This window comes from Lissotriton helveticus, chromosome 3_1, assembly GCF_964261635.1.
Source record: "Lissotriton helveticus chromosome 3_1, aLisHel1.1, whole genome shotgun sequence".
Lineage (NCBI taxonomy): Eukaryota > Metazoa > Chordata > Amphibia > Caudata > Salamandridae > Lissotriton > Lissotriton helveticus.
In genome coordinates, this window is record NC_136061.1 from 580,382,780 (window position 1) to 580,397,374 (window position 14,595).

The 14,595-nt window shown below is 44.7% G+C and overlaps 1 protein-coding gene across 1 annotated transcript in view; it reads right to left on the reverse strand.

Moving 5' to 3' along the window:
* PTTG1IP (PTTG1 interacting protein) overlaps positions 1–14,595 on the reverse strand; it is a 262,047-nt gene that overhangs the window by 118,667 nt on the left and 128,785 nt on the right. The window contains exon 3 of the mRNA XM_078680549.1: positions 7,424–7,532. Coding sequence (XP_078536675.1) covers positions 7,424–7,532 — 109 coding nt within the window. The remainder of the gene's footprint in view (positions 1–7,423; positions 7,533–14,595) is intronic.

A 14,595-nucleotide genomic window follows, 5' to 3' on the forward strand; every position in this document is an offset into this window, starting at 1 on the left:
GTGGAAATAGGCGTCCTGGAGATCGATGGTGGTCAGGAAGTCGCCCTTCGAGAGAAGGCGGAGAATTTCCGCGAGCGTGAGCATGGGGAAGGATTGGCACTTCAGGGACTTTTTTAGGGCCCTTAAGTCGAGGATCGGACGCCATTCGCCGGACGTCTTAAGGACTAGGAAAAAACGGGAATAGAACCCAATCCCCTTCTGAGACTTGGGAACCACTTCAATGGCACCTTTCTAAATCATGAGTGGAATTTGTTGAAAGAGCTCCTTGAGGTGAGCCGGAGGTGGACCAGTTGGAGGAGTGTTTGGAGGGAACTTGACAAACTCCAAAGCATGGCCTTTTGACACAATGTCCAGCACCCAACGGTCTGAAGTGATTGAAGACCAATTGGAAAAGAAAAGGGAGATTCGACCTCCAACTTTGAGCGGGGAAGGCAAGTCATTGCTTCTTAGAAGCGGAGCCTCTGTAGGAAGACGTTCCTCTGTACGACTTGTTAGACTCTTGCCGATAGGACTGCTGTGACTGGGAGGAATAACTCTGATATCCTTGACCGTAGGAGGTGTACTGGTTAGATCCGCCGCAAAAAGAAGAGAAGGTGCCGCATCCGCATGCAAAACGAAAAGGCTGTTTGCGAACTGCAAAGTGCCTAGGGCACGAGCAGTCTCGGTGTCCTTTTTGATGGTTTGAAGTGCGTCGTCCACATGCTGGCCAAAAAGTGACTCGCCGTCATAGAGCATGTCAAGGATTTTTGCCTGAACCTCCTGGCGAAAAGAGGTGGAATGAAGCCAGCCCTGACGACGTAAAACAGCTGCCCCCGCAAGCTGACGAAAACCAGTGCACGCAATGTCCACAGAGCAGTCGATAATCTCTGATGACGCTCTCTCCCCCTCCTGAAGAATCTTGAGAGCCTCTGCTCTGGAGGGCTCAGGTATGAGGTCGATAAAAGAAGACATATCCGACCACATCTGGCGGTCGTAGCGACCCAGAATGGCCAGAGAATTCGCAGCCCTCACGGTGGTAGAAGCCACCGTGGAAAATTTTCGCCCATGGCATCAAGAAGAAGACGTCCTTCGCGGTCAGGAGGTGCGGTAATTGGAGAAGACGCATTCCTGGAACGGCGCTGTGCGGCCTGGGTGATCACGGAATCGGGTTTAGGCTGCGCTACCAGGCAAGCTGGAGAACCCTGGGGCGCCCTATACTTCTTCTCCAAACGAGGAAGAAGCGCCGGAATAGAATTTGGCGTCTGCATCAGTTTGACACCCTCATTCCAAATAAAGTCAATTATGGGCACTGCACGGACCTGTTTAAGAAGTTGACTATTGAAATCAAAGAGAACAGTTCTCATCCTTCAGAACCATAGGGCGTTTAAAGCACAGCGCTACTTGTTCCATAAGTTGGTGAAAAACAGCTATATCAACAGGGGGGGAATCCCCTGGACCCGAAGGGGGCGGCGACAGTGTCTGGATAATCGTCCCAATCCGCCATGGTCCCAGCATCATCATCAACTTCGCCGTCTTCCCAATCCGGGCGAACGTCATCATCCTCATAAACAGTTGCCTGAATATGAATAGATGTAGCAGATGTTGCCGGTGGCGCAGATGGCTCTGGCAGTGCAGTAGAGGAAGGAGCCGCTGTAGTTGCAGGCACCGTAGGCTGAGGAGATCCACGGTGAGACGGTGGAAATCGTCTATGATAGACCTCCAACATGTATTGGAGATTAGAAATGAGAGAGAGCGGTTTTTGTGCTGTGGGAAACTGAGTAGAAGATTCCTCCTCAAAGAAGTAATGATCTTCCTGATTGTCCTCATAGTCCTGACATTTTATGACCAGCTCCGAAGGGCTTCGAGCTGCCCGAAATCTATCATCTTCCTCCTCATCCGAACCAGAGTCAGACTATGATGCTGTGGCAAAAAGAGGAGTTGGAGGCTGGGAGTGACGTGGAATCGAAAGTTGACCTAAAGACACCTGTCGGCGTTGGAGCAGAGGGTCAACAGCAGGAGTCCCAGAACCGGATGATGAAATTGGCACCAGAGGCAATGATGCAAAGGTAGAAGTTGACGACAGTAACTCCGTCGCCGGGAGAACCACCGTCGACGAAGCCGCCATTGACAGAGCCCCCGCCGATGAAACAGTCGTCGACGGAGCTGTCGTCGACGGCGCACCCGCCGACGAAGAGGCTCTCTTCACAGAAGGCGTCGACGAAGATTTTGACGTCGATGAGACTCACTTTTTTGAGGGCGACGTGGAGATTGGAATCGTCGACGAGACAGATTTAAAGCTCATACACACCATCGTCGACACTGAGGACGTCGACGCAGCCGTCGTCGACGACCCGCTGGCACAATTCATCATCACTGTAGTCGTCAGAGAGCTAGAGGCGGCAGATCTCGTCGCCGGACAGACAGTTGATGCTCCCGTCGACGATTTAGCATCTTTTTTAGTGGAAACATGCGTAGAAGGAGCAGTGTACGCCTGATAGTCAGATCTCAAGGGCGTAGGCGTAGCAGGAAGTGGTGGAGACACAGCAGGAGCCTTCTGGAGTTGAAGCTTCCTCTTCTTTAGGAATGGAGATAGCAAGTCCTGCACACTGCTACGCTGGTAAGTGGCTCTAGACACACCTGACGCAAGGCTTTCTGCATCAGAAAGAGGTGAATCCTTATCCTTCAACCTCTGCAACCACAGGAGACGCCCTTCCCTGTCCTTAAGGGTCTTGGTTGAGAAAATCCTGCAAGTTTTACAATTGCCTACCTCATGCTCTGGATAGAGGCAGTAAATACACTTCTTGTGAGGGTCCTCTGAGAAGAGCCGCAATTTCCCACCAGAAGCACATGGACGAAACAGAGACTTCTTACTTGAAGACATCCCAAAAACTGTAGAAATCCACAAAGAAATTGAAAAAAACTGAGCAGAGCTCAGGGAGACTCCCTTCACACGACGTGCGGTAGAAAATCGGAGGGCCTGAACTTCTGAGGACAAGGTTCTAGAGGGGTGCTTGCGCCGGATTGGCTGTAGTTTGGACTAGCATAATGACATGGATATGCTATGAAAGTGCTTTTTTCTTTTAATGTATTCCTATGTGATAATGCTAACCTTGGTACTTCTGAGTATTTAGGCTTTCAGAATGTATGCAATTATGTTTTTATATACATATAGGATTGGTTTTATTGCTATTTTATTTACTGTGGGGCTCCCACTTCGACGATGGGGAATATTCAAGCATGTGAATCTATGAAAGACACTCCAATACTGGAGAACTTAATGCAGGGACCTAGCCACCTGAATAAAGTCCTATTCTGCATTGATGTGCTTTTCTTTGCCCAAGAGAACCTGAAATCCACACAGAATAAGCTGGTGAACAAGAAAAAATCATAGTGTGTCATTTTGAAGATCGAGCAATCTGAAGGATAGATTAGTCCACTCCCAAACATATCTCAAGGAAACAATACATAATCCTTTATGTACTTATAACAATCAAGAGGTCACAACCCTTGGGGCAACTGCAAAGTATTTTCCCAATGTTGCCACCTATTGTCAGGCCCTGCTCGGGGCCACAGGGCAGACAGAGGCTACTGGGCCCAAATGTGGTGGTTGAGGTAGTTTACCACTGGTGTCTCTACTATGGCTATGCAAATCGTGCCAAGTTAACACCTTTCCGCATTAGATTATGGCTATGGAAAGTGGGCCAAGTACTAGAACCGTTCCACACTTAAATCTCAGACTAGCAGAGGCAAGGAGTCATGGGATTTTTGCAGAGGTACCATGGGGCGAAGAGTTCAGAAATGAACAATAAACCAACAGACACAATAACTTCAATGTCCAGCACAAAGCTTGTCTTTTAAGAAAATAAAGTACCTTTTAATCTCACAGCATGCTCAATACTACACAATGCAATTCAGCCAACGGGTGAGAATGCTGAAGATGCAGGTTCTATGTCGAACACGGACACTCTTCGAGCTGGGTTCAAATTGCGTGCTGGATACACATACTGCAATGATTTGGTGCAGCAAAGATCTTTGGTCCTCAAACACCCAACGTTTGCAAAGCTTGCCTCTTTAGAACCTGGACCAATAGCACAGTGTTGGATGTTTGGCAAACCTTTTGTCACACAACTGCCAAAGTTTGAGATCAGTCTGAATGCACTGGTAGAGCACAAATTTCAGTTAAGATATTCAGTCTGAGTAGTTTTAAACAGAATGTCTGGGGCTGGAGGAACACAGCTGGCCTCTCAAGCTTGTGTCCCTTGAAGAATGAAGAATTCTGCACAGGCAGTTTCAATAAAAAAACAACCATGCTTTTGTTGCTATTTTCCCTGCCAGAGCGAGGGGTAACCAGGGCAGTTTGTAAGAGGGAAATTTATTTGACCAAGGAGGACACTGCAATGGAAGTGAAGGTGAGCCTTATTCAGTTCCCTCACGTCCTTCTGGAGGCAACTGATGGGGCTACATAGATCCTGCAGCCAGTACAAGGCATTGATTCTTGTGAAGTGAGTAATGCAGAGGGTGGCACAGCCCACTCTGTCACAGGCTCTATGCTGTACAATAATTTTTGTTGGGATGTAAATTGAAGGACACTGGGCTCAACTATTATTGTAAACTGAATTCAATATTTAGCAGCACTGCTGCGGAGGAAGCTTTGAAACCGCACAATCCTCACCACTGGTCTGGACATAGAATGTACATTTTCCTAGCTAACAAAGGAAAGTTAATGTTCTGTTATGGACAAGGAGGTAAGTCTGAAAGCATAATCTTGAATTCCTATTGCTTTCACAATGTGGACTAATATATTATAATATTAAATGTGGACGGTGATTTCTAATGAATCTGAAGTGCCCGTTAGCCTTTATATGCTTGTTAAGTTTCATGACTTTAGAAGACCTAGAAGCCATTTTATTCAAAGTAGTACATGTGCACATTTCCTGTATCTTGTAGTTAAATGTAGCCTCGCTTTTGATGTCGGCAACAAGATGCTTAATTGTAGGAACTTAATCAATTCAGCAGTGCGTTCATGTACTTGGATCCAAGTTTCAAGTACGCTTGGCACTTTCACCAGAAGATGATCATGGCACCTGTTCATTAGATAAGTTTAGCTTACGTAACGCGTTTCTGTCACATGTTTATGCTTTCTAAACTTCTACTGAAGGTAAAATATATCAAACATTAAAATGTGCATGCATTTTATTATTACATGCTTCAGCTGGCCATTTAGGGAGCGAGCTCTGGTCATTTCAAATGACAATTGTCTCTTGATTATTTGCGGTTTTGCTTGCTATTTTTGCATTAATAACATTTTAGACTTTGGTCTTTCTAATGTGTGTTTTATTTTAAAATAAGGATCATCCCACACTTACGCTCTTTAATTCTGCATGTTACACAAAAAACAGGAGTAGGAATAAACATTAATGGATTACTGTGTTATGAATAGTTACTGGACAACCGATCATATGGGTTTATGACCATCTAGTTATTGTTTTGTGCAAAAACGAGTTGCAGTCCTTTAAAAAAAAAAAAAAAAGGGTGTCTGGTCAAAAATAAAGCAAGGACTTCTGCATGTCCTGGAACAGGTGGGTGGCAACATATACAAAAGACACTTATTACTCCTGTGTCTTACGGTGGCCAAGAGGGATGTGGCCCGCGCCTGGAAGGACCCTAGGGCTCGCCCGATAGAGGTATGGAAACAAGGCTTGGACTACTACATGGGGCTGGAGCGTCCAGTGTTTGAGGCCCGTGGCTGCCCTAGAAAGCACTATAAAATCTGGAAGAGGTGGGCGGACTACAGGGGGCTGTGGCTGGAGCCACCGCCGCGACAGGATGCAACTGAAGATCTATTGTCCTGAGAACCAGGGTGGGGGTGCGAGTGTACTATAACGTTTGCATTGACTAATTAGCTTGGATCAAGGTGACCGTCGTGAACAGGGCTAGGGTGGGACCCGGTAGGGGGTGGCGTTCCGGGGTTGGGGGGATACGGGTAGTTTAATATACAATGCTGATCCTGCTTACTGTATTGATTGCTATGTTTTTCTTTCTTATTCTATGCTCACAGCCCCTTCGGTGTTCGGAGTACTGTGGATATCTTGCGATCATATTTGACTTATCAATAAAATTGGTTCTGAAAAAAAAAATAAAGCAAGGAAAGTAAAAGTTAAATCCTCACACCAGTGAATTTGATCTACTTTTAACTTTACCTTCACATTAGCTTGGACATTTCATATTCCTGTATCTCTTAGCAGGGCTGAGATGGTAACCTTTTGTAATAAAAGATTCCCCTAATGGAGGGGATTAGGTGGAATCAGATCTTATTACTGTTTGTGATGCACCTTTTCTTGGTGGGTCAGCAGGCTTCATATGTACATCTTAGGGTTGGACCCTCTATGTTCAAGTCAAGTAATGCAATCCATTGTTGCTGAAGGAGTCGTTATGCTGCGGTTAACTAGGAGTTGCGTGTCTGTCGTTGGTCTGGTTACTAGTACCTTTGACAGTGGAAAGCTAGTACCTTTTAAGGCTTTCAGGGCAGCGGAAATCAGTTTTGAGAGAAAAGTATCCCAATGGAGTATTATGACAAAGAAAACAATATGATGGCATTTTCATTGACTAGAACAATCTCTGGTAACCATCTGGTGGCACTAAATGGGAGAGTTTGTACAGATCAACCTGCAAGGCAGACCTTTACAAGAATGTAAACCCTTACCCAGTTCATTTAATCACCTTGTCAGTGGACTTCCTTTTTTTACTTGTGCAATAAATTCTCAAATATTGCAGCTGATGGAACTGATCACTTCCCTCTTTTTGTGGTTCTTAGAATCACTGATGAACACAACTCATAGTGGAGCCCTCCAATCGAGGTTCAGTTTCCAAAAAGAGTTTGAAAACAAAGTTATTTATTTAAATACTAACTGAAAGTGGGACAGCTCAATGAAAGTCGGAATTCATTATTAACCTATTGAAACTTTATCCAATGTAAATGATTGACAGATTTGCTAAAAGAAATAAGGGCAAATGATAGCAAAAATATTTCTTCCTCTTTGTCTTGGTTTGAGTCTGAATTATATGAATTTAAAAAAATTGAAGTGGAAAAGCAGCCAAAAACAAAAAGATGGGATTGAATAAAGAATGCTAAGAGCAAATATACTTTTAGGACTAACTTACCTTGAATAAAGTATTTTAACAAATGACTAAACCATCTAATTCAGCCAAAGTTTAATGTTAGTCCGCAGCTGATTAAACTACAAGTCAAGTTAGACCACCTAGAATTTAGACTACATTTAAAGAAAGCCAAAGTATTCTATTTCTGATGGGTTTTGTTGATACTTCCCCATCCAGGACATTTCAGATGAACAACCATGTGATTTAGATAAAGACACGTAAGTGAAGGAGGAGAAATAAATAAGATCTCTCAGTTAAACTCCTAAGGCTCAGACTAGAAACTTACCCCAGCAAACTCCCCAACGTGCTGCGCTCAGTTTGCAGAGGGAGCTAGGTGGCAATATATTTTTTACTGGATACTCCTTGCATTCATTCGAGGTACTGCACCAAAGACACTGAAATAAGAGGAACAAAACATAGACTGTTAAATTTAAAGACAACTAAACTTACATCCTTACCAGTGAAATAAAATTGTTTTAGGTTGGGAAAAGGGGAGATTTGTTGTATGTAATGTTAGCAAACAATACACATACTAACACTTTACATAGGGATAGTGCATCTGACATCACACTGCCCAGGTCCCGTCAGCGAAGTGCTGCATGATGCAGCTAATATTGCAGTTTTTTATGTGTGCAACATAAACCTCAAGTAGAAGAATATTAACAGTGATTAATAACTGACTCACAGAGACCAACTAAAAATCAAAATACATACATACTTTTATTCTGTGTATCACTCTACTAAATAGAAATAATGCAAGATGTCTTGAAACTCTAGGCTCCCATTGGCCTTGGATCGAAGAAGACTGTTCACTACTACCTTTGGTTGCTAGAAACTTCCTGATCTAACTACCGCTATCCCAACTGCATATGTTATTTGATAGAAGTCCCAAAACGCTTCTAGATCTCGATTTAATTTATAAACGTTTCTGCCATCACCCCCCCTTAGCTGACATTTATATATTGTTTACTGTTCGTAGAATTCTATCGCAGAGACTTAAAGCTATCAGCCTAGATTTGTTTTTCTTAAAATGTTTGTTTTAGGTTGAACAGTTATCTTTGAACCCTTTGGAGAGTAGAGTACCTGCCTGTCCTTTGGCCATGGTCATCTTCCGAAAAGTCAACAGCTGTTGGCTACATTCTCCTGTACGGTCTCCTGTAAGATATGCTTACTTTGATTGTGTTGAAAATATTCTTCAATACCCTTGCATTTACACTTGATCAACCTTATCCTCTCAGTTCAAACATACACAGACTCCTTCTAGGTTTAGACTCACTCATCAAATCATTTAACTCTTCTAATAAAAATTGATACTTGTATAGCGCACTACTCACCCGCAAGGGTCTCAAGGCGCTTGTACGAATACCGCTGTGGAACCCATCCTGGCTTTCCCTGTGAGGTGTCCACTCCTGGGCACCCACAAGGTGGAGGCCAGGCATCCTTAGCGTTGTGGGGCCCGTTGTGGAGATTAAGCAAGCTATTGCCCAGAGTTGCAGAGTGGGACTCCATGATTGGAATAGGCACCGAGGCAAGAATTATCAGGTCCGTGAAATTTTGAGCCCAAGACCCGCTGAAGCGGGGAATTGAACCCTGGTCCTGGGCTAGACCTCTGCATCAGGGTCTGCCGCTCTAACCATTGAGCCACACTTCTCCACATAGGAGTGTAGTCTGTTTTCATGGTAGATTCAATTCTCTATTTTTTTGCATCAAGGAATGATTAAGGAAAAGGCTAGTGAGTGGTTGGTTCTAGGACACAATTTATGCTCATGGGGAGTAAATATAATCCCTGCCGTTGGAGTCAACTGCTGTTCATGCGTCTAATCTGCTCATTGTTCAGCTTTGTCCTGCTTCCCCCCCCGGATAGGTTCTCTCATCTAGAAATTAATGCCTTACTGAGTGCAACTGTAAAAACATCTATATAGGGCTTACTAACCCTGAACAGTCTTTCAAGTGTTTTACGCTGGGCACCATGTGCTCCAGAAACCAAGGTTAGTGGTTAATCCAGTGATTATTGTGTATAGTTGGTATCTTGTGCTCACAGGGAAACTTTTCCATGCATTTTATTGCAGTTACTTTGAGGCAGATTAAGATATAGACATCTAAAATGAGTATAGCATTTGTTGAGGGGCTATATCACAGATTTTATTTACATTTAATCAGTATGGATTGAGAAATAATTTGCAGGATTAGCAACACTGCTCTCTCGAAAACATAGTGGGACTATTCTTGCTTCACTCAGTGAACACTGTGGGCCAGAAGGCTAAATTCAAACTTATTTGGTTCTTTAACTGGTGCTGTGGGCCCTGCTCTGTGAGATTGTTCTACACCACTACCGTCTTCCCCTTTTGTGTACAAGATTTGTCAAAACATAGTTTGCAAGAAGAATATAACGTCTTCTCTCACTATCCCTTCAAATAGCTGACATGTATATCATTTTGTGATCAGTTTTTGAAATTGTTGCACTTTTAAAATGTTTTTCATTTGGATTGCACTGCAGGACAATTCTATCTCTCTGTGCCAATCATTATACTTCATTACACATAGAGGATGTTTATTATTCACTATCAATCATGTTTTTCCCTAGCTGTAACAGGTTTTTCTTTATTTCTATAAAACAGACCTAAACACTTCCTTCATGTCTTGTAGTTTGGTTTGTATAATCTTCACTCAGCCGGCTTGGAATGACTGGAGGAGCATGTTTAAGGCTTCTCTGGTTAAAACTGAACTGTCTTACATTTCAAGGTTTCCCACTGTACCAAACATTTTTCAAAGTTGTGGTACTCTACTGGACATGTTATCTGAAGCATGTATGTGGAACTTTATTTGGGCCTATGATCAATGATCACTTTAAAGCACGCTTCCAGTCAATTATATTGTTTTCAATGCAGTGAAGGATTCTTTCAAAGTTGCTTATGGTGGATTGACAGGGTCAGGATTCATGCAATAGGTAATTTCAACATAGCTGCTGTACCATTCAATGGCCATATCTTGTGCACACCATAGAGCATGAACAGCATATAAGGGTAAGCAGTGGACAAACTATATTTCTCAACCCGTGCACCAGCAAATGTCCAAATGTCCCACAACATACGCAGAGGCCAAATATAGAAGAGCCATAAACAGCACGGTTTGTTCTCAAATTGAGTAGAAAACCTACACCACTAGGCCTGAGCTGCTTAATGGCGATGAAGCTCACACCCAGTCCTCCACCATTCACTTACTGGTGTAGAACTCCATTTTTAAACAGAAGCATATACAATCTTAATTTGCACTTGCATGGCCCAGCACTGCTTGTCTGCTGTAGCTCTATGATAGTGCAAGACTTTGCTCTGCCCCCGATTTCCCGATCAATGGTTGGATTTGGGGGGCAACCATCTGTTGCTTTGTCTCTGAGGCACCCGTGTGCGGATGCCCCCGTGGCATCACAATCTGCTCCTCAGTGGCTGGCATCACCACCTGCGTCGGGGTCACTTGTGCAAGTACCATAGTCTCGTTGTCTGGGGTCCCCACCTTTGTCTCCGGGGACTCCATCTTTGTCTGAGGCTCTCGTGCCCCCACCTGTCCTGGGATCCCCAGCGACGCCATCTGTCCCCGTAAAGCCACCATCTGTATTTGTGTCTCATGTGGCTGCATCTTCGCAGCCCTGTCTTCGCCACCTGTCGAGTGGTTCCTGGAAGAGGGCGTTTAATGAGGTGCCAGGCACAGAATCGGCACTCTATCGTCTCTGTCCCCCCGAGAGCCCTCTGCCAGCCCAGGATACCAGGGATGCCTTATTAAACTTCCATCTCTTTACCCATCTTCTTTATAGCTCACTGGGGGAGAGGCCCGCGCTCGACGCCCACGAATCCCCGCGGCCTGCCACCCCCTCCCCAGAAAGAATAAAGAGGAATAAAGCTCGGGGTCAGTTGTTTAGTGTGCGGAGTCAGGGGACACTGAGACAGCCCCTCGGGTCCTGCGCGCATTGGCATCAACTCGGCCTTGTTTGCAGGGAGATTCCAAGGCCACAAAGGAGGCCAGCTGTTGGCTCCGAGAGGAGGGGGGCAGATAACAGGGGAGCCCGGGATGAATGGCAGAGGTGAGTGGCAGAGGGCAGAGGGATGGCCCTGGAGGAGCCGGCCACACTTTCAGATTTAATCCGCCGAACAGATGGGGCTCGACGCCACAACAATGGGGCCTGTGTGCCCTCCTCCCGGGTGCATGCCTTAAGTGACACCGACCCTCCCCCCGCTCCGCTATCACCTACAGACCTCCCGCCCCCGCCCAAGCATCACGTATTCATTTGTCTTCTATAGCACGCGCCTGGTGACCAGGAGGGCACTCAACCCTCCTACACCGAAGGTTTAAAAGGAAAGTGATGACCATCGAAGCCAGGGCGCATTTGCCGGTTGGGATGGATGCGCTTAATTCTGTCTTTAGCCGTCAGTGGGTTTGAGCAAGCCATTGGAACAGCCTAATCTCTATTTTCAATAACAGGTTTCATACCATCGTTTTACAACCCCTATGCGCTGTAAATAACAGACGTTACTATTACCGCATATAACGGTACTGAGTTTACCGACATTGTGGGGATGAAAGGCTGAGTTGACCACCAGGTTTTGAACTTCTGACCTACAGATCAAAGCAGATGGAGGCGTCAAGCGTTTAAATCCAGAAACCGTCTTGGCGGCTCGAGATGAGAGGGTTGAGTCCCCCATTAATGTCTGCCTGAAATATGTAGGTGGAAGGCGGCAAACCGCCTCTACAACGCAAATACGTATTGTAACTTTACCACATAGGTATTTATCAGAACATAGTTTGTCTCTTATTTAAATTAGGAAGATTTTTTAGGTGCCAGTAGGGACAAAAAGGAGATAAGGGTAATAGCAGGGTTTACTGGTGGGTATTGATACAGGGTGGTAATGGTCATTTTAGGGGGACGTTAGGAGTATGTTAAGAAAAGGAAATAATAGGCCAAGCATTGAAAATGCAATAGGTCTCCCCTTTGATTAAGTTAGAGCCATTTGCTTTGCTATACAATACCATTAGCAAAGCAAATGGCTTCAACTTAATCAAAGGCGAGACCTATTGCATTTTCAATGCTTGTTTAAGGTCTCGCCTGGCGTTGCAGCACATGCTCGCTCATTTTAGGTCTCGCCTGGCCTTGCAGTGCATGTGCTGGCCGCTCGGCGAGTTCTAATGTGATTGAGGACTTTCAGGAAAGGACTTGAAGCCCTGCCCCTCATTTCGATTGGCTGGCGTCACCGTTTATGATAAACGGTGTGCTGCCATTGGAAATGAGCTTTTTGGGTTGCCTCCCTTTGGCCGGACCATCCAGACTGGCTCGTCTACTTTCCGTGTGTCGCAAATAGATTTCTTATCTTTAGGAGGCCTCACATGTACTGCACGCTCCGGGCTTCCTGCAACCACGCTGCCCTCACGCCTGGAGCACGCCCCAGTCCAGTCAGCTATCTCATTGGTTAGCGACGGGAACAATATCAATTAAACAACAGACCAGGCAATGCTGTACAAAAACCTAACAGAAATACAAGCGCCAGCTTGAAAAAGAACACTCGCATATTCCATGATCACTTGATTGTATAGCGCCCAAAAGACGCCCGGTACAAGGGGAGCGCTAGATATAAATGATATCAGAGAGGCCAGGGTCTCTCGACGATGGCGGATATGGGTACCAGGCAGCTGGTGCGGCGCCAGGCTTACAATTTGTTTGTTTCGTGGTTGCTTCCACCCAAGGTTTTATCCCAGCGTAGTGTGGCTCCAGGTTGAATCAGATTACTGACAGATGGACCTCTTGAAATAAAGACAGTGTCTTGGAAAGTAGGGGAAATCCACCAGACTGCGCCTACTCTTTAAGACATTCTTCGCAGCGCCTAGAGGCGCCCCGGTTGGCCTACTGTGTTAGTTTATTTAATTAATCACATTCTTGTGTTTGTTCATTCCTTTATTTGTTTCTGCGTCAAGTCATTCAGACTTTTATTTGTTTGTGCCTTGCAGGTACCTGTTTATGTTCTAGATTCACGAGCCATTAGTTTTCATATATTTGTTCACTTATTCATTGGTTGCTACTTTGCTCAATAAATCTTTCTTTTTCTCATTCGTTTCTTTATATGCAGTTTGTTTTATAATTTGTTCGTTCAATAGTTTAATCCCTTTTCATTTCCGTCATCCATTAATTGATTGTGTGCGATTGTCCAGCATTTGTTTTAGGTGTGTTTGCTATTTAGGTAATCTTTTGGCGCTGGTTCGTTCTCATCTTTATTTTTTGATTCATTTGATGTACGGTGTTCTTTCCTTCACTAGTGCTTTTATTTAAAAGATTGTTGAATACCACAATGATGGAATGTGTTTTGGAGTAGCTAAAGTTTGGTCTGATTAATTTTTACCATCATGAGCGGTTCATTTTCATTTTTTCCCTGCTTGTTCACACCGTCAACAAGAAGTAACAAGACAATGAAATTAGTTATATAATCAATCTGATGGTTTACAGGGTATTATAAATTTTAAACTGTGCCTGATTACTTCCCACACAACTGTTTCAACTGTTTTTAACTGCTTTTTAACAATTGTTTGTGAATTTTAAAGTTTTATCTGTGAATTTATGTTGATTATTTATAAATATGTGTGTAGTATACTTTTATGATTTTAATTAATCGAATAAAGTATTTTTGACTCTGACTCTAGTGCTTTTATTTTTTTCATTTCTTCTTTCACTGAACTCTAAAGTTTTCCCTTCATTCGTGCATTCATTGACTCGTTCATTTACTCCAATTGTCCATTCGCACATATGTTAGCAGAGTTGTTCTTTATTTATGTATCCGTTCTCTCATCGTCCTTTCGGTCTTCATTCCGTCATTGTGCAGGAGGGGTTGGGGGCTGTCACTACGGGGTGCCACGTTTAGCAAAAACGAGGGTCACGACCACTTGATCGCAGACTTCGTATCACTTAATCCGTGACAGGGGCAGCATTCTTAGGGGTAGGTGTAGAGGCAGCGGTACGTGCAGCAGTGTAGGGTAGCTGTAGAGACAGTACTAGAGGCAACTGTAGGGTCAATAGTAGAGGTAGCGGTAGGACAGCTGTAGGGGCAGCATGCCAGCATCTAAGGAACCCATAGGGACAGCTGCAGGGGTAGTATTAGCGGAAGCTATAGGGGCCGCAGTAGAGGCAGTCATAGGGGTAGCTGCAGGGGTAGCAGTAGAGGAAGCAGTAGGTGCAGTAGTAGGGGCATCAGATGGGGCGACAGTAGAGGATGCTGTGGGGGCCGCACCTCTACTGCGGTAAGGGGCAACAGTAGAGTAAGCTGTAGGGGCCACAGTAGAGGCAGTCGTAATGGAAGCATTAGCGGCAGTACTAGAGGCAGCAGTAGGAACAGTGATTGTTCCAGAAGTAAATGAGGTACCATTCGGGGAAGGTTGGGAGCCATTCTAGGGGCAGTGATGAAGTAGTAGTAAGCTGTGTTGATG